This window comes from Gigantopelta aegis, chromosome 9 (assembly GCF_016097555.1).
Source record: "Gigantopelta aegis isolate Gae_Host chromosome 9, Gae_host_genome, whole genome shotgun sequence".
NCBI lineage: Eukaryota > Metazoa > Mollusca > Gastropoda > Neomphalida > Peltospiridae > Gigantopelta > Gigantopelta aegis.
Window position 1 is genome coordinate 23574114 of NC_054707.1, and position 23385 is coordinate 23597498.

The 23385-nt window shown below is 38.5% G+C and overlaps 1 protein-coding gene across 3 annotated transcripts in view; it reads right to left on the bottom strand.

The window, feature by feature from the left end:
* Positions 1-1216: 1216 nt before the first annotated feature.
* LOC121381252 (paired box protein Pax-6-like) overlaps positions 1217-23385 on the bottom strand; it is a 73966-nt gene continuing 51797 nt past the window's right edge. For 2 of the 3 annotated variants that reach the window (XM_041510490.1, XM_041510489.1), the window contains exons 5-11: positions 20076-20301; positions 9895-10041; positions 9241-9323; positions 8676-8842; positions 6397-6503; positions 5245-5364; positions 1217-4640 (exon numbers count right to left, since the gene is read on the bottom strand). In XM_041510490.1, the coding sequence (XP_041366424.1) occupies positions 4522-4640; positions 5245-5364; positions 6397-6503; positions 8676-8842; positions 9241-9323; positions 9895-10041; positions 20076-20301 (969 nt within the window). In that variant the 3' untranslated portion in view covers positions 1217-4521. The remainder of the gene's footprint in view (positions 4641-5244; positions 5365-6396; positions 6504-8675; positions 8843-9240; positions 9324-9894; positions 10042-20075; positions 20302-23385) is intronic. The other variant, XM_041510491.1, reaches the window with a different exon arrangement.

Here is a 23385-nt window from a genome sequence, read left to right on the forward strand (position 1 = left end):
AATTGGGTTAAAACTCTTGTTGCATTGTTAAATCGGGCGCCAGGTCCTATTGTGAGCTTTTCTTTTTAAAGTTGGATGCCTTTGCATCCATCTTGAATAATTAGTAAAACAAAGTTAACGAAGCATATCTATTTATTTTATTTCCGTATGAAAAGAATATATAGAAGAAAAGAAATTCGTGAACTGTTGAAACAAATCATATCGCACTACATAGCACGTTCTCGCAAATCTCGGATGTTTTGAAAATTACCAAAGTGTGGAAGAAACAATGATATTTACCGTTCCATCTCATTACAGACGGACTGTGTGGCTAAATAACCGACTATAATTTATATATGCTCGGGAGCGTTAATTGTCAGGGAGGAAGTTACGAAAGAGAAGTTAAAAAGTGAGACGCGATGTGACGTCCCTTTGTGACGTCTTGTATTTACCATCCGCCCTGGGGTGACTCGGTTTCACATAACACGCGCGCATGAATAATGCATTGCTTACACGTGGTGTGATCATTAGCGCATGTTCATTCGCCGTGTTTCGTTTCGGACTGCTTTATGCGTTTCATGCATATTTGAAATATATATTTTTTTTCCAAATACAATAAACGGTCTCCTTTCGTTAATTTAACGCATGAAAATTTCATAATTTATTATTTACTTTTTTCCCTATAATCACCGACACGGAACACGGGACGCGAACTTCTGTTTGGTTTGATGTAAAGAATTCTCAGCACCTACCAATTACTATTTTTATTTAATTGTTCTGTCTTGCGGTTTCCCAACAGGTCTGTCAAAAAAATCCCTTGATCATGTATTTACAAGAAATACAACAGAGAAACTAAAGTAAACCCATTGCCCTTTGTATCTACGTTTTGTCTTAAAGGGGACTGCAGGCACGGCTGAAGCAAGTAGACATTGGGGGCTGACTGAGATCGAGAGCGCAAAGCAAAGTTCTGGGTTATGCTCCCCTGTAACATTTTGAAAACTACATGTCCTAAAATACAATTTCCAGCATTCTACAAGTAAAATTCATCTCTGCCTTAAGATTTACCCCCCAGTCCCCCCCCCCCCCCCCCCCCCCACCTGCTCCTCCGTACCTGGACTGTCGTAACATTAAAATATGTTTCCATGCTTCCAATTAAACGACCCTTTTTAAAGTGACAGACCCTAGTTTTGAAACACTTTACAATAGAAGCGTATGCAGAACAGACTCTTAATAAAAGTAATAGTAAAACATTTTAATGAATTATTTTAAAACCTGTTAAAACTTTGCCGTGACGATTCCCAATATGTTTACAGGAAAATTATAATTATACCCACTGTTAATTGCAGTTAATATTGAACATATGGGATGAACATGTTGAATGAAAATGAGAATAGGTGAAAGTGAAGTCGTATATAAAAAAATTCTACATTTTGTAAGCTTATCAGCACCGGCCTCTTTGGTGTAGTGGTTACGCCGTCGGTTTAAAGACCGATAGCTACTGGGTTCGCATCTCAGTACAGGCTTCCACCCAGAGCGAGCTTTATTCTGCTCAGCGAGAAGGTGTAAGGCCACTACACCGATTTCTCTCTCACTAACAACTACGAAGAAATATCTAAGGAGTGTGCCCATGATAGCGTGCTTGAAAATTAATTGGATATAAGCATGGAAATAGTTAAAAATGGAATGCATAAAATGAAACTTCCCAGTTAATCAATAGCATTGCACCCAACAGCATTAAGATGATTAATAAATGCCCTGCCTTGATTGTGGTGTTATTACGCTGCAATCAAATGAATTGTGTGTGCTTGTTTGCATCGATTTTTAAAATCATGTTATTGCTTTTTATAAATATGTCTCACGGAGTTAAGCGGATACGGGTTTCAGTTATTTTATAAAACCCAATTTACTCCCTATAATCAAATTTCATCTATTTTCAAAATAAACCTAATTTCGTTCAATACGAACATTTTGACCTTTAAAACCTTTACCGTACGAAAAAGTGTTTTTGTTTTTTGTTTAATGTTACGAGTGCAAATAGACAGAGTGCACGTGCATACAATTACAAATTCTCTAGTTGCTAATTATCGTCTCTCAAAATAATACAATACTACAATAAATATGTGAGCAAATAAAACGTAGCACAAGTTAAATTAAAGGAAACAATGGTTTGATAAATTAATACAAAACAACCAAGCCTGAGATTGAAATATGTGAAAAGTGTATGAAGAGATAAATTTGAATGATAAATGATTAATACCAATGCATTATATCGTTGATGATCAGATGCGGATACAAGATAGGGACATACTTAATGGGGGTGTGGTAGGGAACAAGGGGCAATTGCCTCCCAAAGATTTGGGGGTGGGGGCAAATCCCTTTTTTATGTTAAAAGTGTAATGTTTTGCTTAAGTGTAAGAAAGTTCTGTGTAGTCCAAAGGCTCCTAGGTAGTGCAGACTTGGTACGACCCTGCAAGAGTAGGATCCCTCCTTTCCAAAATGAGACCACAATGCCCCTTTTTGTGTGACTTTTTTTCTACTAATGCCAGTATAATTATGTTATTACTCAATAGTGTTTTGTTCCAAAATGACTTCAGATTCAAGTTTAAATACATATATATTAATTTCAAATATTGTTCCCCTTTAATTTGTATCATGATTGTCCTAAAATTCAAATGAAACAAATGGTTTCTAAATCTTGGATCCGTCTCTCGTTGTTTTATTAAAAGCAGCCTGCCTAATTGATTCTACAGTCTACAGTGTTATCGTGACAGCATGGTTATCTAGTGTTAATATTGCTATACGATACTGACCCGTTTGTTGCAAACAAAATTTATGCGACGTATAAAATTATAACTAATTAGTTCAGCGAATGCATTCAATGGTCCAAGCAAAACACGTGACATTTGTTTTTCTTGTCATGCTTAGTATCGTCAAACCCGTTTATAAAAGACAAGCCCAAATCAATACAAAGTATGCCCTTTATAAGCAAGTGGTCTCAACACACGAGTACAATATGCATCTAAGAGGCAATATGTCTGAAGTGCCCGTTATATTGAAGTGGTTTTGAATTAAAGTGCCCAATAAATCAAGTCCGTCTGTACCACCGAAAAGCATACGCTAAACTGGCTCTTTCAAGAACATAACAGAAATATCATCACAAAGAATATGTTATTGTTGAAACAATATAGACGAGCTTTAGCGAGCCAAGATGTGTTTTCAATAGTAGCATATTTAAACTTGAAATTAAAAATATTTTATTGACTGTTTCTGTTTTCGTTTGCTTGTTTTAGGTAGACGAGCACGGCATATGTCATCTGTGGAGTGATTTTTGCTGACGTCATTATGTCGTCTGCCCGCAGCAACTAGACGAAGATGACCACTGACATTGGGCGCCTTCGTCTCGTTGTGGGACAGCCATTGGACTGAAAGAGTATTGAGCCATGATTTTGGAGTATCTCTATATATAAACAGACTGCACTGGACCCAGGAGTAGTCTATTCTGTACAATGCATAATGCTACTCGTTCTGCGGTGATCTGCTATATGGAACACTTGGTTTGTGAAGGACCGACCACCAGTCTTAATATCATCACACCAATGTCTTCTCACAATGGTTTCAGAAAGCCAGACGTCTGTTAACAAAGTGTATTGCTAGACACCACACGCACACACATAGACATACCTATACACGTATACACGTACACAACCATTCAACTACTGAACACATATTATTATGTCAAAACCACACCTTTTGAGTAACATTCCTGATTCAGTATGTATTATGTAGTACGTAATGGTCCCCCGAAAAGGCGCCACTACCGTCAATAATGATAAAGATGTAGACTTCGTAACATCACTCCATGAACTGCCAGGTAAAAGGTTTGATTCCCATCAGGAAATCTTGCTTTATTGTTAGATATTGTACAAATAATCTGGAACACCAGTTTTTAAGTTATTTCAGATGGATTATGAAAACGGAGCACAGTCTTTGAGCGAATCTCAATGGTTTGCACATAAGAACAAAATATGCCTCTCTCTCTGTTTTCGTCAAGAACTGGTTCCAAGGTGTCAGAGGCTTTATATAGTATCAAGGTGTTTACATTCATCTATGACATCAAAATTTCATGTATGACGTCAGATTTCGTTTAAGACGTCACAATCATGTTATCTATGACGTCACATATCGGACAATGGCGTCGCATATTTTCTACGACGTCAATATTCACCTATAACGTCACATCGATTCACCTTCTTCTTGATCCTTCCTTGCGATCCAACCACAAAATGTGGAGCCAGCAGGCAGTATTTTCAAACTCCCAGAAGAAACATGTTCATGCTCTTGGAACGATTTAGGCATAAGTGTCCCATAGTGCTGACACAGTCACACTATTTGGGTCACGCGTGGTACTGTCAGTACAGCACAGCGTTACGTTGATTGGTTGTCTGTGGAGTATTATGTTCAGGTTACAAGCAAAGAGCAAATAACGTGTCTGAGTCTCTGTCTCTTAGAACGTTTCTGTCTCAGCGTTCACAGCTATTAGCATCATTGGATTCGAGACCAATATTGTGACGTCATGGAGGACATGTGGTGATGCGCACTCATATCTTGTGGATTTCCTCCAGGAACCTGTATTGGAACCGACACGCCTGGAGATATCAGACCTACAAATAGACAATTGGTTTTGTATAGTATATTCATGGAAAGGACATCCAAGCACATTATTTAATCAGAGGCTGTTCGGTGCTTAATATTTATAAAAACATCACTGGCACATCGACAGTGATATGTACTGTCCTCTCTATTAAAATGTGCATATAAAAGATACCTTGCAGAATTTCTGTAGGAGTATATAGCGGCAGTTGATATGTCAGTTGTGGAACACTGACTGATATATACAGACACGTACATACATCAGCTACTGTGACACATTCTACCATTTACCACGGCCAACATAAAATTTGTACATGATGGACAAAAAGTAACACAGCCTAATGTAGTACCAGTATTTAATGTGCATGTGGCACCTACCTTTAATTTAGAATGGCTTGTTCAAACAATTACTATCGCCGTATTTGGATATTAACTAATGTCATTATGAGCTATTAATTAATACGAATTGATGTTGTAAACGCGAGCCAACTCTTCTAATTAAGTTTAGAAACCTACAGCTGTTGATTACATAGATTTATTTCACTACATGTAAGCAAAAGGGCATTTAAATGCATGGAACTGGACTAGGCATAATTTTACTCCGTAACGCTGTACCTGTGGATGCTCCGTTGTGGGCGTTGCTTAGATGATGAGACTGCATCGCCGACGGAGGGTTGCACGGATTCCGGGAATAGCTACCAAGCGACAGGGGATCGTAACCTCTTGATGCATAATCTGAAAACACAAAGATATAGGTCAGCTAAATGGTAAAAATGTGACAATAAAACATTAGCAGAGAACCCACTATTCCAAAAGTATCTCAACCAGTAGAGTAGACACGAAATGCATCAACATATGTTTGTATTTTACTTATAGGTCAGCTGCATGCAGTTTTACGTGGAAATGAAACCAGACAAGTAGTTGGAACAAATGCCAGGTCAAGTCAGGATAAGTCAAGTCAGGTCAGGTCAGGTTTTAACGTGTACATTCAGAACAAGCTTTTAGAGCACACGCCAATAATTGCCTTTCATCCCTTAAATTTATATATTTTTAATATTGTAAATATTTAAAAATGAATGCATGCATGAATGAATGAATGAATGTTTAACGACACCCCAGCACGAAAAATACATCAGCTATTGAGTGTCAAACTGTGTTAAATGCAAAAATAAATGTTATAAATATTATTGAAAAAACGACAATGGTTTGACATCTAGTTTTTAGACACCAATGGTTATAATGACCAATCCTTTCCTGGACGGAAGAGCCGGCTGAGGCCGGTACCTATGCCCAGGACAGGCGTGCGCTACAACAGCTTGATCTGAATGTGCACGTAAAATTGTTTCCAAGTTCCAAGTTTCATGACCAAATACTAATAGAGAGAGAGAGAGAGAGAGAGAGAGAGAGAGAGAGAGAGAGAGAGAGAGAGAGAGAGAGAGAGAGAGAGAGACGGACATACAGACAGACAGACAGAGAGACAGAGAGAGATGCAGACAGAACTCTGTGTACATGGCCCCTATACCACTGGGGTTTCAGGCATGTCTATCCAGGGTCCGGTCTCTGGCATGGTCAGGGACCTGATCCGGCTCAGAAGTCAATCTAGAATCCATACAAATTCAGTGACGACAATATTATATTAACGTCCAAATAATAATCAGATTCAGACACATAAATCTTGAATAGACTATCTTGTAAGAGTAAAGCTTGTGCACAAGAAAGACGTCTTAAGTATTTCGAGAATTCGAGTTAATGATGTTGTTAGTTCACCTGGCAACATACACGAGTAGGATCCGCTGGCTGAGGACTGGAGACAGGCGGGGTTCGTCGTAAAACTGTTGTTAGACAAGGAGTAGCTGGGCACTGTCGGGATAGCACTGAAACGACAAGCAGAGCAGACGGCTTAGTTATCGTCTGACACGAGAAGCAGACATGAAATGTTCAGGTGCTGTCTGCTGAAACTACGCCATGTTGACGGCCAACATTAGCTTTGACAGACACATCTGTGCACGGATAACACCAGGAGAACTATAATATTACAAACATTTGTATAAAATGTAGGACCGACATTAAAAAAAGAAGAAAACCCCAGAAAACCCCCACCTTCTATTAAATCATCACCAGACAAACATGTGCTTACAATTCACAAATACAAACAAACTTGCTTTTTAAAAAAAAAAAAAAAAAAAAAAATCTGTTGCCTACAACAATATGTTTATGACCTCGCTGATCAACACTTCATTATTCAAATGGTAATGTTTCCCTTCATATTGACTGGGAAATGAGAGGTTGATTAGAAATTCATATCAAAGATGATTAAATTCATTTCTGCTCCAGACTCGGGCTGGCCATCTGTGGTTGGAAGAACAGTTGGTGCGCGATGTATGGTCATGATGAATTTCATCATGTAATGTTTCCATTGACTCCGGATCCAATCATCACCACGTGCACCTACAGGTCAGAGGTCACTCCAGATCAGTAAACACTCTCTGATCTAAGAACGAATGAATGAATTTTTAACGACACCCCAGCACAAAAATGCACACCGGCCATTGGGTGTACTCTGATCTAAGAAGGCACAAAGGAATCTCTTAATAACAGCCCTCTGTTGCAATTCTGAACAGGTATTAAAGGTGCAAAAGCAACGTAATTAAGGTTTTCTTGGATCAAATCAATTCCCATTGCCAATAATGTTAACATTTTCAATACACCCAGGCATAACACCAATACCAAATGTGAATGTATATACAGTGTGATATAATTATAAGTATGGCAATTCATGAAATAAATGATTTGAAAAAAATATATATATACAAATAAAAAAGGGTCGCACATCACATTAATTTACCTGCAAAAAAAAACTGGGAGAGGAGCATATGACATTTAGGATATTTAATGAATTTTTTGCTGAAAATAACATTTCAATTTTTGAGGTACACTGCACTTGATTATGTATACCAAATACAATTGTATTAAGTTAATGGCAATAGATACTATAATTTGCACAGATAATTAATGTCCACATATTGCTACCAATCAGAGCCGCAGCTCCTTTTACTCCGTACATATTTCAAACTGTGACGCGAGACTCTCTGTTTTGTACAATGCAACTCTAAACCTGCCTAAAAAATGGTTTCATGTTACTAAAAGTCACGGCTCTTTTTTTTTTTTCACGGGACACAAACACATGTATACACCGGACACTAAGATAGGATCACACTAAGCGGCACCATCAAACAAAAAACATGACAGATATACACCGGTTGATATCGAATCTGAAGACCTGGCCTGTGACACATTGTGGCTTTGAGAAGAATATCCCTTTTATTCCATGTAACCTTGCAGTGTTTCTTTTTTCTAGATAACGTGACACAGTGCATCGACTGACCAGAATATAGATTTCAACAAGGAATGTCCATATATCAGTCAACGTTTAGTAGTCATGAGGGCTTTACAGAACATATGTTACGATAAATGGTTGTTTAGACACGTAGTGGTTTGAGTTACTCCCGCCAATGGGTATATACTGAGCTGTCAAATAACATTAAACGTTTAATGAACTGTTTAGTCTGAACACATCAACTCTGTATTTTTGGTATTTTAAAAGATTTTATTGTTTTAAAATCATTTATGTGTATCAAACAGAGTCCAAGGGAAACACTGGGACAGCCATGAAATGTTAAAGTTTGTTTTGTTTAATGACACCATAATGTATGGAAAATATGTACATCTATAATTCGACTATTCTATTAAAAAAATCTCAGCAATGCCAATAAGACACCCACCAAAAATAATACACCCCACTCCCCCAAAAATAATACACCCCCAAGAACCGCAACAACCGCCAATAACCAAAAACAACAACATAAAAAACCCCCACCAACAAACAAAAAACAAAACAACAACAAACAAAACCCAACAAAAAGAACAAGAAAAAACAGAAAACAACAACAAAACAAAACAAAACAAAAACAACAAACGAACATAAACAAAACAACAGAACAAAACAAAAACAAAAAGCCATGATGTTAGTTAGCTTTTAAACTAACCTGTAGTTGTCAGTCATGGATGATATTGGCTGATGGATGGAGGGATACATGCTGTTTGTAAAACTGCTGTTGATTGGTAAACGTGTCGCGCCGTTCGCAACCTCTCGACGTTGATTCCGTAACTTTTCCTCACGACGCCATTTTGCTCGCCGGTTAGAAAACCAAACCTAAAATTAAGGAATATGCAAATATTTTATTTTAAAATCCCCCACTTAATATATACAACTTCAAAGATAACTGATTAACAATCTAGTTAGTATGTACATGTAAAATATAATATTACTCTCTGCAGCAATGTGTTTTGAAGGCAAAGTTCAGATTTGTATAAATGTTTATTTCCTTATGTGAAACGAAATGGGATGCTTTTGCTTTTTTCCCATAATTAAGTCAAATAAATAAAAGGAAATTATGTGTGACAAATTCTGAAACACCTATGGATGCCTGATGGCATAATAATCAATAATGACTCCAACATTTAACATTACTTAAACCATGTTTTCGCCATGGATATGTCGCTAGCATGATTAAATTGGAATATGATAACGTTATTAATATTACAACATACCTGGATCCTGGCCTCCGGTAAATCTATTTTTTGAGCAAGTCTCTCTCGGGCAAACACATCGGGATAATGAGTTCTTTCAAATTCTGTCAATGAAAAATAGAAACAAATTAGAAAAACACCACATAATTTTAGATGTAAACGTATTTAATAGTATTTTTATCATAATAATTCGTATACACATATTTGATGCATACCTATTGCTCACAAACATACACATAAGTATTACGCACATTCATACATACATACATACATACATACGAATTACGCAATACATATACAACATATCAATTACGCACATACACACACATACGAATTACGCATATAAATACACATACGTATTACGCACATACATATACACACACGTATTACGCACGTACCTACATACATAAATACGCACATTCCTGCATACACACATAGACATATACAATGTCATATGCGCATACATACCTACATACATATAGTGAGAAATTAATCAAACAATGAAATTAAAAATATGAATTTAATTACTTGAATTATAAAAATACATTCTATAATACATACAGTACACTACACAAGAATGTTTTACAACGTTATCGCTCATTCCTATGAACACGTCTATGAACATACGGTTCACATTACACGGAGGAGGATGACGACGTCAGGTCGGGGTATTACCTTTTTCTAAAGACTCGATCTGTGCCGCCGTGAACGACGTTCTGTTCCTCTGCAGCTTGCGCTTCAACCGCATCCTCATCTGTTCATCGTTCTCGCCGTTCACATCGCTCGTGCTGCCAGGCGAGCCCACGCTGCTGCTGTCGTTATCTGTAACAACGAGACGATGCACTGATCAGTGTTTAAAAGAGGCCATATACCACGACTTTCGATACACCAGGCACTGCTAACACTCTATGTCAGAATTACCAAATGTTTGACATCCAGTAGTCGATGATTAATTGATCAATGTCCTCTAGTGCTGTCGTTGTTGTGTTTTTTTGGATTCGGACGGAGGGGAAAAAAACCCAATCGGTCCACTGAGGATGTTCAATCATACAACCTGAGTACCGCAGGCGGACGCTCTACCATCTGAGCTAAATCCAGCCTCATCTGTGGCCGAAGTGCACTTTGTTACCTGTTCCTCTCGGCGTGTAATACTGATCATAATTGTATCTACCTGCATGGACGTATTAACACATTCAGTGTTAGAATGACCGATGAAGAGACAGATTACTCCAAATCGATACGTAGTAGCACAGATAGGGCGTTAGATAAGAGTTATATTGTATGCAAAGACATTAATACAGAGATATTGTGTGATAACGATGTGTAATAAAAAATACTATACACTGTATATATAACTCAAGATATATAAAAAAAAGGCTAACAGTATAGCTGTTTTCTTTTAACCAGTTGAGAGAGAGAGAGAGAGAGAGAGAGAGAGAGAGAGAGAGAGAGAGAGAGAGAGAGAGAGAGAGAGAGAGAGAGAGAGAGAGAGAGAGAGAGAGAGAGAGAGAGAGAGAGACACAGACAGACATACAGAGAGAGAGAGAGAGAGAGAGAGAGAGAGAGAGAGAGAGAGAGAGAGAGTGTGAGTGAGAGAGAGAGAGAGAGAGAGAGAGAGAGAGAGAGAGAGAGAGAGAGAGAGTGTGTGTGTGTGAGAGAGAGAGAGAGAGAGAGAGAGAGAGAGAGAGAGAGAGAGAGAGAGAGAGAGAGAGAGAGAGATGAAGAGGGATAGGGAGAAAGAAAAGGAGAGGGAGAGAGAGAGTGGGAGAGGGAGAGGGAGAAGGAGAGACAGAGAGAGGGAGAGAGAGTGTGTGTGTGTGTGTGTGTGAGAGAGAGAGAGAGAGAGAGAGAGAGAGAGAGAGAGAGAGAGAGAGAGAGAGCGAGAGAAGCAGGCAGGCAGGCGGACAGGCAGGCAGTTGGCGAGAGAAGAAAGGAAGACACAGACAGGGAGAGACAGGGAGATAGAGGGAGAGACAGATAGAGAAATATTGATTAAATTATGGTACTTATTATAAAGTATTTTTTTAAATATAAAATATTTTCAAACTAACACTTCCAACACTTATCATTTGAACAAACGGTTTTCTGTTTTAATGACTAGAGAGATCGAAGGGAATATGACATTCTCTAACGACTCCATACACTTTGTTTGGGACGCACGCGAGTTTTATAACTTATTTATTATCAGATCGCAGATATGCACAAAAGCTCAGAAACTAATTGTTTTTTTTAATTATTCAAAGAGCCTACAGAGGCGTGTTATGACAAATACACATGTAAGGGTGGAATAACTGACGTTACATCGGTGGCTGAAAATATGACGTGATTTTACAACATTTATGAGGATGTTTATCTTCTGCCATATTAATAAATCGTTAGGTTAGACCTTTTTTGTGTTTAAAGTAATATTTTTACACTTATTCCTTTAAAATTGATTTATGATGACGATGATGATCATGATGACGACAATAATGATGACGATGACGACGCTATTAAATCCCCTACATACAAGCAACATGTATTATGCAATATGCCATGGATACAAAATACAACAACATATCACCATTAGAATTAATCGAGTGACAGACCCTTCTTTTTAAACACATTGGCGTATTTTTACAAAATTGTATTGTTTAGAATATCCATTTTCGTACAGCCGATGTGTTTATGGTCACCCTGGTGTTGATAATACGACAATATATATATATATATATATATATATATATATATATATATATATATATATCTATATATATATATATATCATGTTTCCATGAACAACAAAAAAATTAAATAAAAATATATATATATAAATTAATTCTAAAAACGCACGTACCTCTGAAAAGTTACGGTTATGAAAGCGAGCTCTAGTTTATTTTTAAAGGGTATTTTTCCCGTTTTAACGTCACAGACTCTTGTTTTACTCTGTTGTAAATTTATCCAGAATCTGAGCTGTCTAACAGGGCTGTAGGTTAACCAAACGTAGTGTCTATTTTCACAGTTTCAAACTAGGGTCTGCCACTTGTAGCGGCTTTGTTTTCAGGCATAATACCAAGAAGCATCATTTTGTATCTTAGTTCCGCACAAACATTGTCACCGTGGTTTTAAATGGCGCCCGCACCTATTTCAAACACAGTAATATCTAGAACATTCAAACTACTTCAAATGAAATTACTAATACATCAAATTAAGGTACGAGCTTGGTGAGACAATACTTAATGAAAGTAAACCACGTTACCTATTTGTTGGTATTAAAATCTCTATTAAAATTACGCGGCATTTCGAAGTTTGACGCAGTTAAGTGCTATTAATTTTGGTATTGCGCCAACTTTGCTGCAGATGTTCTTATCAGTGTTTTTTTGTATATAATGCGCTAGAGCATCACTCTGTTTTTCTTTTGTCTGAATAACGTTAAACAGGGCGCACTATTGCCTGTTGCTATTTAATTGCCCATAACGTTTTGTTAATAAAGAAAACATACGTATGCAATTAAAATATACAATTGCATCATAAAGTGATAATGTAGTGTATCACATTACCATATTTTAAAATTAATATGGAGATCAGAATAATTGATGTTTAAAAAAAGAATAAAAGAACAAAAGCGTGAAGTACATGGGCGTAATAATCCTACGCCACAGTATAATTTAGTTTGTTGGAACCCAAATTACTAGGTGTTTATTTAACGATTATGAAATACATTTTCCGGCCTGTTTAGAACAATATACTGCTTTGAAAACATATTTAATGAAAATAAAATCGAAAGTATCAATACCTTTTGGTATATGTATTTCAGTAACCAATTTGCAAAAATACATATGCATATAGTTTAAAAGATGTAATATGATTAGTGAGGTTTAGTTATGAATTATGAATCTGTTCTTTTTCGACTACATTCTTGAATACGAAATCAAAACAAAAAAACCCCATTTTTTACCAAAACTATATGCCCCCTTTTAACTATTCAATTAGCAAAAATATGTATGTATTTGTTTTCTGACATAAAACCGTAATACTGTACGCGAGGTTTAGATATTAACATAAAGAATCCTTTGAGGGCGCATCAATTATGCGATCACAGTTTCAAACAAAAAATAACCCGTAATGCAACCTGTTGTTTCCAGTGGTGACAAGCTAAACAAAATAAATGACACGGCTTCGAGGGAACTCAGTTCAGCCCATGTGCAGAAAGCACCAGGGGTCGTTGTGGCAACCCATAATTAGGAACCGCAATTAGAGCAATTGCGGCAATCGTCATACGCGCAAAGACAATAATTGCAGAGTATACGGTATGGACATGATACAGACTATAAACTAATGAATAATTTAACGCAACATATTATTACAGGAACATGTAATCAGTATATTCGCCACAGCTGACGTATCAATACGGACAACAATAGAAGCATTTACGATACGTACTCGGGGAAATAACTAAAATCGGAAGAGGCGCGATTGTAGGACGTATAATTACTGAGCTAATGACACGAGTTTCGACACAGGACGACCATAATGGTTACTTTTCACGGATCTGGCGCAGTTGGTTTTTAAGTATACATAATGCAAAGTACGAGTGGTATTCTATTCGACTTAAGGGGTTCGTGCCAGCAGTAAGCGATCGCATTACAGAACTGAAGAGCCGATGGGATTTTCTCAAAAGAAAGCCCCAACCGGTTGACCCGATCTGCAATATATTTCTGTTGAACGATTTTCACATGATTTGCATAGTGTGGTCGAAGGCAGAATTGCGATTCTCTGTGCATGTTTCTGCATCTTCCACTTTTCACAATTCAAGAACACGCGCAAATGGGATGCATTTGCAGACGTCATTAATTTAATGCTGGGACCCCTCGCACGTAAAAGGTTACCACGTGTCAAAGGTCACGTCGGATAACCGCACACGTAATAGCGAACAGAGCAGTAATTAAGGGAGATAATTACTGGTCGGAAAATGCACACGTTGTTTCACGTGCAGGAAGCCGCAGTTTCGGATTCCGACGACTGCCGGGGGTCATCGCAAAGGCTAGTACTTGACAAATTTGTTTCGTTACAGCAATGCCGGCAAAGCAGCCAATAATAAAGGCGGGTAAAACATTAAGAAGGATTGTGAAAATAATCATTTACTTTAATCTATCGTCTGCACGTGGCACGTGCACGTAATCAAAGACGCTAGCCCCCGAGACCTCGCGAAACCTCGCGAGATGAAATTCGGACCAAATTGCCGTCATTTCGCTACGCGATCAATGAAATGTACTTAAAACAAGCGATTGGCGGCATGATACAAATAAGACAGAAAGAAAGAAAGAAAAAAAATAGTTCCATCGCATCGCATTAGGTCGTAACAACATTTAGATCGACGTCGCACTTCCAAAGCAACTTTGATCAAGTCTTCTTTATCAATATTAGTCGAGCTGCGAGATACTGGCGTAGTGGTGAAAGAAAATAAAATCACTTATTAATCAAAGCTGATGGGCCTATTAGCGCTGATGAGCGTCCTTGTCAATAACAAGATAAGATAGGCAAAACGGATTTCATCTGCAGAGGTATGTATTGTTCGACGACGGCCCGGCAATCTAATTACTGTATTGATTCAGGGAATTACCCGGATGAAATTCTACCGACAGGGGGTTTAGGAAACTGCTGTCGCATTAAAGAGTTACTCATTTATTAAGACACGCTGTACAAATGCAGATATTGCATGCCAAATGAGACATCAGCTTCTAGTACAGGAGAGCTTATTTATACAGAGGACATTAAAAAAAAAATTAATTTTTTTTTTAGCTCAATTTTGAAATACATGATGTAATTGTGACAAATTAATATAATAATAGTAATCTTAAAAGCCCCTGATTTTGCAGCTGCTAATTAAAGGTGCTGTCGTATTGATTGGAAAACATTTTTTGTTTCTGGTTTTATTTATTTACCAAAGATGTGTTCAAGAGGTCGAGCGCTCGCGGTCGCTTGTTAGACTGTTTTTTCTTCATAAAGTTACATGAACTTAGTAGGTACTAAGTTAAGATATGATGAAAATCAGTCAACTGTTTGCGAGTGCTCGGCCCCATTAATAATGTCACACGGTTGGTTTTTATTTATTTATTATTATTATTATGTTTAATATTACATGTATTATTATTATTATTATTTATATATTTATTTATTTTGTTTATTTTTTGCACAAAGAGACAAAATTACGCTTTAGGAACCCAATCCACAGATTTCATGTTTAAAAATTTGCATTGATATATCGAAATAACTATTATTTTTCATTATATCATTATATGCGTTTTAAAGTTTGGTTAACTCGAAATTTTCAACTGGTTCCATGTTTCCTACACAACTGCGTACCACTGTGTAATACTGGTGGATTTCTCTTCTCAGATATTCAGCGGGTTTGTTTTTTTATCGAAATAAAAACAGGCAATTCATTAGTATTGATTGAGGTATGTAAATACCCAGGAATTAATATCACTATGTATGTGAGATAATTTCATTACCCATTTGATCAGATTCCGTCTGGGGCAAGAGACCCCAGCACTGGGAGAAATAAAAATCACATTTAGTGACGAACCGCAGTCCATTATAAATTAATGTTTAATCATTTATTGGAAACGCCATGAATCCACCCAGATATCATACATAAATAAATTAAAATACAAAGTGTGGAAAAAGACGGAGATAAATCCTACTAGCGTATTCAAACGTCCGGGTGTGAATTACGCATTCCTTGCACGCGGGAATTCGTGCTCTGAACAGCACAACAAGCGTGCTTTTTTTTTTTTTTTTATACAAAACACGTGAGACAGGTTTTTTCCCCTGGATGTGATAACGTACAATGGCAGATTTTCCATTTGCTTCCAATAAAATATTAACAGAGTCTTTTACAATAATTACAAAAGGAAAACACGGCCACGGTGTCGGGATGTGTTTTTTAACATAATGCACTCCGCAGTAATTCTCTACGTTGTTTTAAATCCCTTGGCTGAATCGCAGGCTAATGAATTTTTTAGAAAACCCGATACGAGTTGAAATAACCAGAGAATGTATTTGCTGATGACGGAATTCATCTAGAATAAGCAAACAATAACTGTTAGTTAATTTCTAACGTACCATCTAGTGTTCATCTCGCCGACATCCATATAATATACTGGTAGCCCGGTGGTGGAGCGCTCGCGTGAGGTTCGGTCAGCCTTGGTGGACACGTGCCCCTCTCACACACATAACAAGTGCCCCGTGACTGGTACACCAAAGGCTGTAGTTTGTACTGTTATGTATTGTGGGAAAATGCATATAAAATTCCTTAATGCTTTTCGGTAGGAGTAGGATTATATAGCAGCCTCTGCCTCTCTCTCTCTCTCTCTCTCTCTCTCTCTCTCTCTCTCTCTCTCTCTCTCTCTCTCTCTTCTCTCTCTCTCTCTCTCTCTCCCTCTTTATTTCTCTCTCTAACTCTCTCTGCCTTTCTTTCTTTGTCCCTTTCTCTCCCACCCTCTCCCTCCCTCTCTCCTCTCCTTCTCCCTCGCTGTATCTGTCTCTGTCTCTGACTCTGTCTCTCTCCCTCTCTCTCTCTCTCTCTCTCTCTCTCTCTCTCTCTCTCGCTCTCTCTCTTTCTCCCACCCTCTCCCACTCTCTCCCTCCCTCTCCGCCCTCTCTCTCTCTCTCTCTCTCTCTCTCTCTCTCTCTCTCTCTCTCTCTCTCTCTCTCTCTCTCTCTCTCTCACGTGTCTTTAAATGTGGGTGTTTGTTGTTGTGTGTATATGTATGGTCAACTGCATATAAAAGACCCCTTGCTGACAATTTGAAAGAGTAATCTATAAGACGGCAACATACTTTTTTTTTATGTCATTCTATAGAACCAAGTATCACAAATGCAACTTGTCACACACTAATACCCTCTGATTAAATCATTTGCTGAGGTGTTCTTAAACCAATATCCTTTTCCTTTCGACACCAATGACTTTTTCCCCCCACCGTGCATCATTTCGCTAATCCGTGGTGTACTCAACCCTTACTTCTGTTCGGCGATTCTTTATAAAATAAATTTTCCAAATAAATTCCCTACCCATAGCTGCTGTCGATAAATAGCGCATAGTGTTGCCTCACACTCTATTCCTGGGCATTGGAAAGAAACGATTAGGTGTTGAAAACTACTAAACATATTTATCCTCTGTTTCAATGGTCGCCAGCCTGCAAGCGAAGACCAAAGGCTTCCCCTGAATGGGCTTCGGCCACTTGAGGTAGCAGCTTTAATCGTTTCTTTTTTAGCCATATTTACCAGAGTGCGGATTAAGAACTGCGCAACAATGACGGCCCAGACATTTCGACGACATTCGACAATGAGAGAGAGGCTTTTCACCCAAAGTAAAAGTCATCCGCTCCAATAACAAAAATATTCAATTGTACGGCTGCTGAATGTGCGGTTGTCACCTCTCGTCGGGTCGCATTAATGGAGTAGCGCACGGAGTGTGTTTTATGCCGGCGCTTGTTGCTACACGCAGTTTGATTAATTTGTACTGTTTTTTTTATATTTCTATTTTGCAAATAGAACTTCCCGTCCGCAAGATAAAACCTGGCGCACCCGAGCCTTCACGAGGCAGAAGTAAACGGAGGAGGAGGAGGAGAAGAAGAAGAAGGGGCGGGGGGTGTCACATTACAAACTGGTCCTCAAGTCCCCAAGAAAAAGAAGCGAATTGTGAGACCATAAATTTATCCTCATGCATCCTAGTCATCATGAAATAAAAGGTAGAACAAGAAGTAGTAGTAGTAGTAGAAGAAGAAGAAAAACAAGAACAAAAAGGGAGGTGTGAGACCACAAAATAGTCCTCAAAGTCCCTAGTCCCCAAGCAAAAGAAGAGAATTGTGAGACCACAAAATAATTATCATGCAAGCAAGCCCTTATGAAAGAAAATGTAGAATAAGAAATAGAAGAAGATGAAAGAAGAAGAAATAGTAGCAGAAGATAACGACGAAGAAGACGAAGAAGAAGAGAGTTGTAAGTCCCAAAATAGTCCTGAAGCCTACAAGCCCTCAAGAAAACGAAGAGGTGTTTGAGACCACAAAATAAACCTCGCGCACTCAAGCCCTCATCAAAGAAGAAGATGAGGAAGAGGAGGAAGACGAATCAGAAATAGAAGCAGAAGAAAAACTGATGTGTGAGACCACAATCTAATCCTCAAGCATCCAAGCCCTCAAGTCCACGTCAAGACGAAGGTAGGTGTGAGACTACAATACAACCATCGCGCACTAAAGCCCTTAAGTACAAGTCAAGAAGAAAAAACAGAAGTCGTCGGACCGCTACAATGACCTCGGTGTTTAATTAGTTTATTCAATTTTGGTATATTTTCAAACACAGACCCTCCTGTTCCCAAAGTAGTCCTCGCGTACATATGTCCTTAAGTCCAAGTAATGAAAAAAGGGAGTTGAGACAACAAGATAGTTCTCGTGCACTCAAACCTTGAAGTCCATGTTAAGAGACAAAAGGAAGGCGTGAGACCACTGAATTGGCCTCAGTTGCGCGGTATCTGTCCTACGACAATGAGTGCTCTTCTCTTCCAATAACCACTGATCATTAATCAATGTCGTGGGAAAAGCAGCCAACATATTCATATATAACTAAGGTGCATCGGGGGATCCATTCAATTGATGGTGTTTTTCTCGTTCCAACCAGTGCACCACAAATGGTAAAAGGCCGTGGTATGTGCTTTCCTGTCTATGGGAATGTGCATATAAAAGATCCCTTGCTGCCAATGGAAATATTTCCTCTCATGAGTACGTGTCAGAATTACCTAATGTTTGACATCCAATAGCCGATGATTAATTTGCTCTTCTGGTGTCGTCAACCGAAAACAAAACAAACTGAGGTGCGAGTCCATGGGAGCAAATGTCAACATTATAAATAAACGAACATAAATATAAATGAGTATAGAGAAAAATCTCCACCACTGGAGCAACAGAAACGAAGCGCGTGCGCATTTATATAGTTCCGGTCCACAGGCGGCTCAATGTAACCAACAGCAAACCGGAAGTCAGAAAGCAGTGACACCTGCATGACCTTTGCAAGATGGTGGACTTCAAATAAGACTTGATTAGAAATTACATAACTCTTTAACTGTAGCACAGAATCAAAACAACGTTCATTGAGTTTTTGTCAATAACGTGCGCTTAAAAATGACAGAAATACGGCGATGTACAAGTACCAGTAATGGCATTCAATTTGCACCCAATGAAATGAAACCTCCAAAAGCTGTAAAAACATGGCGATTAAAAGGGCTTTTCGTTATGCAATGTTTAAACTAAAAATATCTCCTCTTCTTGCTTTCGTTTTTAAAACACCTAATATACAGTGAACTCGGTTCATAGAACTATGTTACAATCAGTTTTCCACAGAAAACAATACTATATTAATGCGAGGGATTTTACATGCGTTTTTATAAGCATTTTAGAGTAAATCTAAAACTTGTCTTTATTTCAGCTAAGGAAGAAAAAAGCCAAAAGAAATAATACCAATTTTTTAATAATGCAAAAGAAAAGAAAACAAAAAGAAAGAAAGAAGAGAAAACCCCCATAAAATCTAAGATAAGGATATAAGATAAGGACATTTTAAATCAAATATGAATAAGTATGGAGTGACACATACACGCAGTAACAAAACATCAACCCGTCACCATGACCAGCCATACATCCAGACCTTTATCCCATCGAACACGTGTGGGGGTATCATCAAATAACGTCACCGTCAACAACAACAACAGCGTTTCAGAAAGCTGGCAGAGTTATGTACATATCTACAAGAGACACTGGACATTTCCGGGCAGTATATTGGAGAATTATAAGGAAAAGAAGAAAAGAAGAAACTCTACTTACATTTATTTTTCTTCTCGGGTATCATGGGTGAGCTTCCCTGATGAACCGAGTAAGCACTGGGTCCTCCTAAACCGCCATGCATCACAGGACTCGGGGTATACCAGGGGTTCGCCCTGGGCCAGCCCTGACCATTCAGCAACCCCAGCTTATCGTACATCGTACCCTGACCCATGACTTTCTGATTTTCACTTGATAGGTTTCGGAGCACCCGGTTAATGGAGGAAACCTGCAAAATAAGAAGAATAATGATAACAGGAGAGAAAAACGTTTTATGTAACACTAGTATAAAACCACCGACTACTTGTACTTCACTACTATTATTACTATAGATATTATAGTAGTATAGTAGTAGTAGTAGTAGCAGCAGCAGCGGCAGCAGCAGTAGTAGTAGTAGTAGCAGCAGCATCATCATCATCAGCAGCAGCAACAGCAACAATAGTGGTAGCAGCAGCAACAGCAACAATATTAGTAGCAGCAACAGCAGCAACAGCAACAATAGTAGTAACAGCAGCAGCAGCAGCAGCAGCAGAAGTAGTAACAGCAGCAGCAGTAGCAGCAGTAGTAGTAACAGTAGTAGTAACAATAATAGTAATAGTAGCAGCATCAGCAGTAAAAGCAGACGATAGGAAACTGACAGATGGACATATAGATATAAAGACATTTGTATTAACTGTGGTAATACTATATATAATGCTATAATGAATTAACTTATTTATCTCCTTTTTTTGCGCATATATATGTGCATTTGTGTAATGAATCTATTTACTAAACAATCCTATCATATCTCTCTACATATTTGTAATCCGTTCTGTGTTGGTGACACACATTACACACCAGTCTTGTCCTGTTTCTGGCAATGAATTATCACCCGAGTGGCCAGAGTTTAACGTTTATGGACTCTGTGATGAATTTAGTATTAGATGTAAGACGTGTCTGCTTGTTTAAGACTTGTAATTGGGATACGGTTCCTCCATCAAATGCTACGCTTTGGCGCCAAGCGCCGAAATACTAGCACACGCAGAGTAGTAACACATTCTGCCTTCGTGGGACTGGAGTGGCAACTAGAATGTTAGGGAACAGCAAACAAAAATAGTTTCGTACTTATTTACTCTTAAAGTTCAAGCACGCTGTCATGAACACACACAGACACACAAGGACACACGCACACGCGCGCGCACGCACGCACACACCACACACACACACACACACACACACACACACATCGGCTAACTGTGCTGTCTGATGGGGACAGGGGTTAATAGTTGATAGTGGTTAATGAAAAACAGGTCGATGCAGAGGACATAACTTCCCTTCAGTCGTAGGGCTGATGATTTTACTCTTAAGTCAATGAGGTATCTCGCCATTAGTGTTTATACCTAACCAAGCATACGAACATAAGCTTATTTAGGGTCCATTTGCGTTAAAAAGAGAACCGAGGAATCGGCATGTAATAATCAATAAAGTTAAAATTCATACCAAAACATACTGTACAGTTTTAAACCCATGCCATCTCGCATAACATTTTTTTTTTTAATCTAAAAACTTTCTACCTTGAAGAAAAGAATAATCCATGTGACGTCATTCTAGAAAAAGAGCGCCGCCTAGAGTTTGAAATATTAGCACTCTCAACGTCAATGGGTTTAAAAGGAGAAGCAACTCTCATTAAAACTCGGTATGCGGGCTATACAGTACATAATATGGCATTTAGTTATAGATGCAGGAATGAACCCTGATTTACACCGTAATTATGGGCGTTGGTTCCCTTTACAACACTGCATGACGTAACAGTCAAATCAATTCTGATTCCAACAAAACAAAATAAAAGGAAAAGATCACTCTTTTTAATGGAACAGATTGGCTGCAACGGTGGTGTGGTTTCTAAAGGCCAGTCCTTATTGTTGTGCTTATATCCAATTAAGGTTCAAGCACACTGTCCTGGGCACACACCTCAGCTATCTAAGTCGTCTATCCAGGTCAGTAGGCCAGTAGGTTAGTGATTAGTTGTTAGTGGTTAGGGAGAGAGACTTCTAAACTAAACTCGCTCTGGGTGGGAGCCGGTACCGGAAGGCGAACCCAGTACCTACCAGCCTTAAGTCCGATGGCTTAACCAATACAATTAACGGTTCAGGCTCTTTAAACGACTTGCTAACAGAACATTATATTCTTCAAACTGCTGGTAATTTCACGAAGACGTACACATTATATCTGCGACGTGGAACAATTATTTTCCGATGGACAGTGATATCATAACAAGGCGGTACAAAAATTACACACCTGACAGTAATATATTGTGGCATTTTTGACACCTGGCAGGCGGGCGTTATGGAATCGTTGAACACGTGACCTAAGACCCGCATCGCCTGGAGGTACCACAGTCCGACCCGAGCTGACCGGACACGCAATACATCATACACAAACAAGGGCCATGGAAATACAGAAATGCGCGAGTAACGACTCTCTAGTTAAGCGCATTACTTAATTTATGTGAACAACAACATTTGAATCATAAGCGTATGAGACAAGGGGTGGTGCGGGGCAGAGGGGTCAAGGGCCCCCCTAGTGCTGGAGCAAAACCTCAAATTCGGGCAAAAATTATAGAGATATTCGGGGAAAATGCGCTGCTAACCTGAGATCTTTTTACCATGTATTTCCATCATTCTACCCTTTAAATTAGTTGTAATCCATGTCAAAATGCGTAGTGATTCGTTTGCAGCCCTATATAGCTATTTAGTAGCAATGTTAATATGAATAAATGTTGTTATCCATATTCGGGCATTTTCGTTTAATTCGGATAAAAACCAGCCTGCCCCCCCCCCCCCCTCCCCCTTACAAAGATGGGAGCTCGTACGCCTATGGTTTGTTCTATGGACTAGTGACAGAATCTTTTTGTCACCATATGTAGCACTTTTTTAATCAGCAGCAAATTCTATTATAAGCATCTTTTTGGGCCAAAGAGCGAACTGTACGTACTTAATTGCCTTTTATGAAGTAACCATGTTTCCAAAATGTATAATATTTGACCGGATATAGGCTGATGTCTTGGAATAAGTCCATTTTCTTTTTCAAAGCATTTAAGAAATTAGGCGCTTATTCGTAAATAAGCCCCGTCCCACCCCATTCCACCCACCCCACCCCGTAACCAAAACAAGAAACCTATACCATAGTCGTAGTGATACTTTAAAATATCATTAGATTCTGATTCCAGCTGTGATGAGCTATGATGCCATTTTTGAAAATATTAGTATTCCAGCCCCAACCTCGAACACAACCAGTCACAACACTACTTTGTGAAATTTTCACACAATGTTTG